The 309-nt window shown below is 63.1% G+C and overlaps 1 protein-coding gene across 3 annotated transcripts in view; it reads right to left on the reverse strand.

Moving 5' to 3' along the window:
* The window catches only part of NFIA (nuclear factor I A), a 375,784-nt gene extending 375,475 nt beyond the window's left edge, over window positions 1-309 (reverse strand). For all 3 annotated transcript variants that reach the window (XM_021715778.1, XM_008064535.2, XM_008064534.2), the window contains exon 1: window positions 21-309. In XM_021715778.1, coding sequence (XP_021571453.1) covers window positions 21-47 — 27 coding nt within the window. In that variant the 5' untranslated portion in view covers window positions 48-309. The remainder of the gene's footprint in view (window positions 1-20) is intronic.

A 309-nucleotide genomic window follows, 5' to 3' on the forward strand; every position in this document is an offset into this window, starting at 1 on the left:
CGCGCCCCGCAGCCGCTTACCTGGGTGAGACAGAGCGGGGAATACATAACTGCCGGGCGCCGGGCGTGCGTGCGCGTCGGGTGTGCGGGCTGGAGGTGTGCGTGAGTGCGGGTGAGAGGGGAGAGAGGGAGAGGGGGAGAGAGAGACGGAGACGGAGAGAGGGGGGAGAAAAAAAATCAAGCCTGCTTCTTGCGTTCACATTTCCAACTCGGCTCAACTGCGGCCGCCGGCGCTAGAGCCGCTCCATGAGCTGAACTTTAACCCCGCCTAGAGTTTCCCTACACTCCACTATACATGCCTCCCGTCCGC

This window comes from Carlito syrichta, unplaced genomic scaffold, assembly GCF_000164805.1.
Source record: "Carlito syrichta isolate Samal-C Ts95f unplaced genomic scaffold, Tarsius_syrichta-2.0.1 Scaffold307669, whole genome shotgun sequence".
NCBI lineage: Eukaryota > Metazoa > Chordata > Mammalia > Primates > Tarsiidae > Carlito > Carlito syrichta.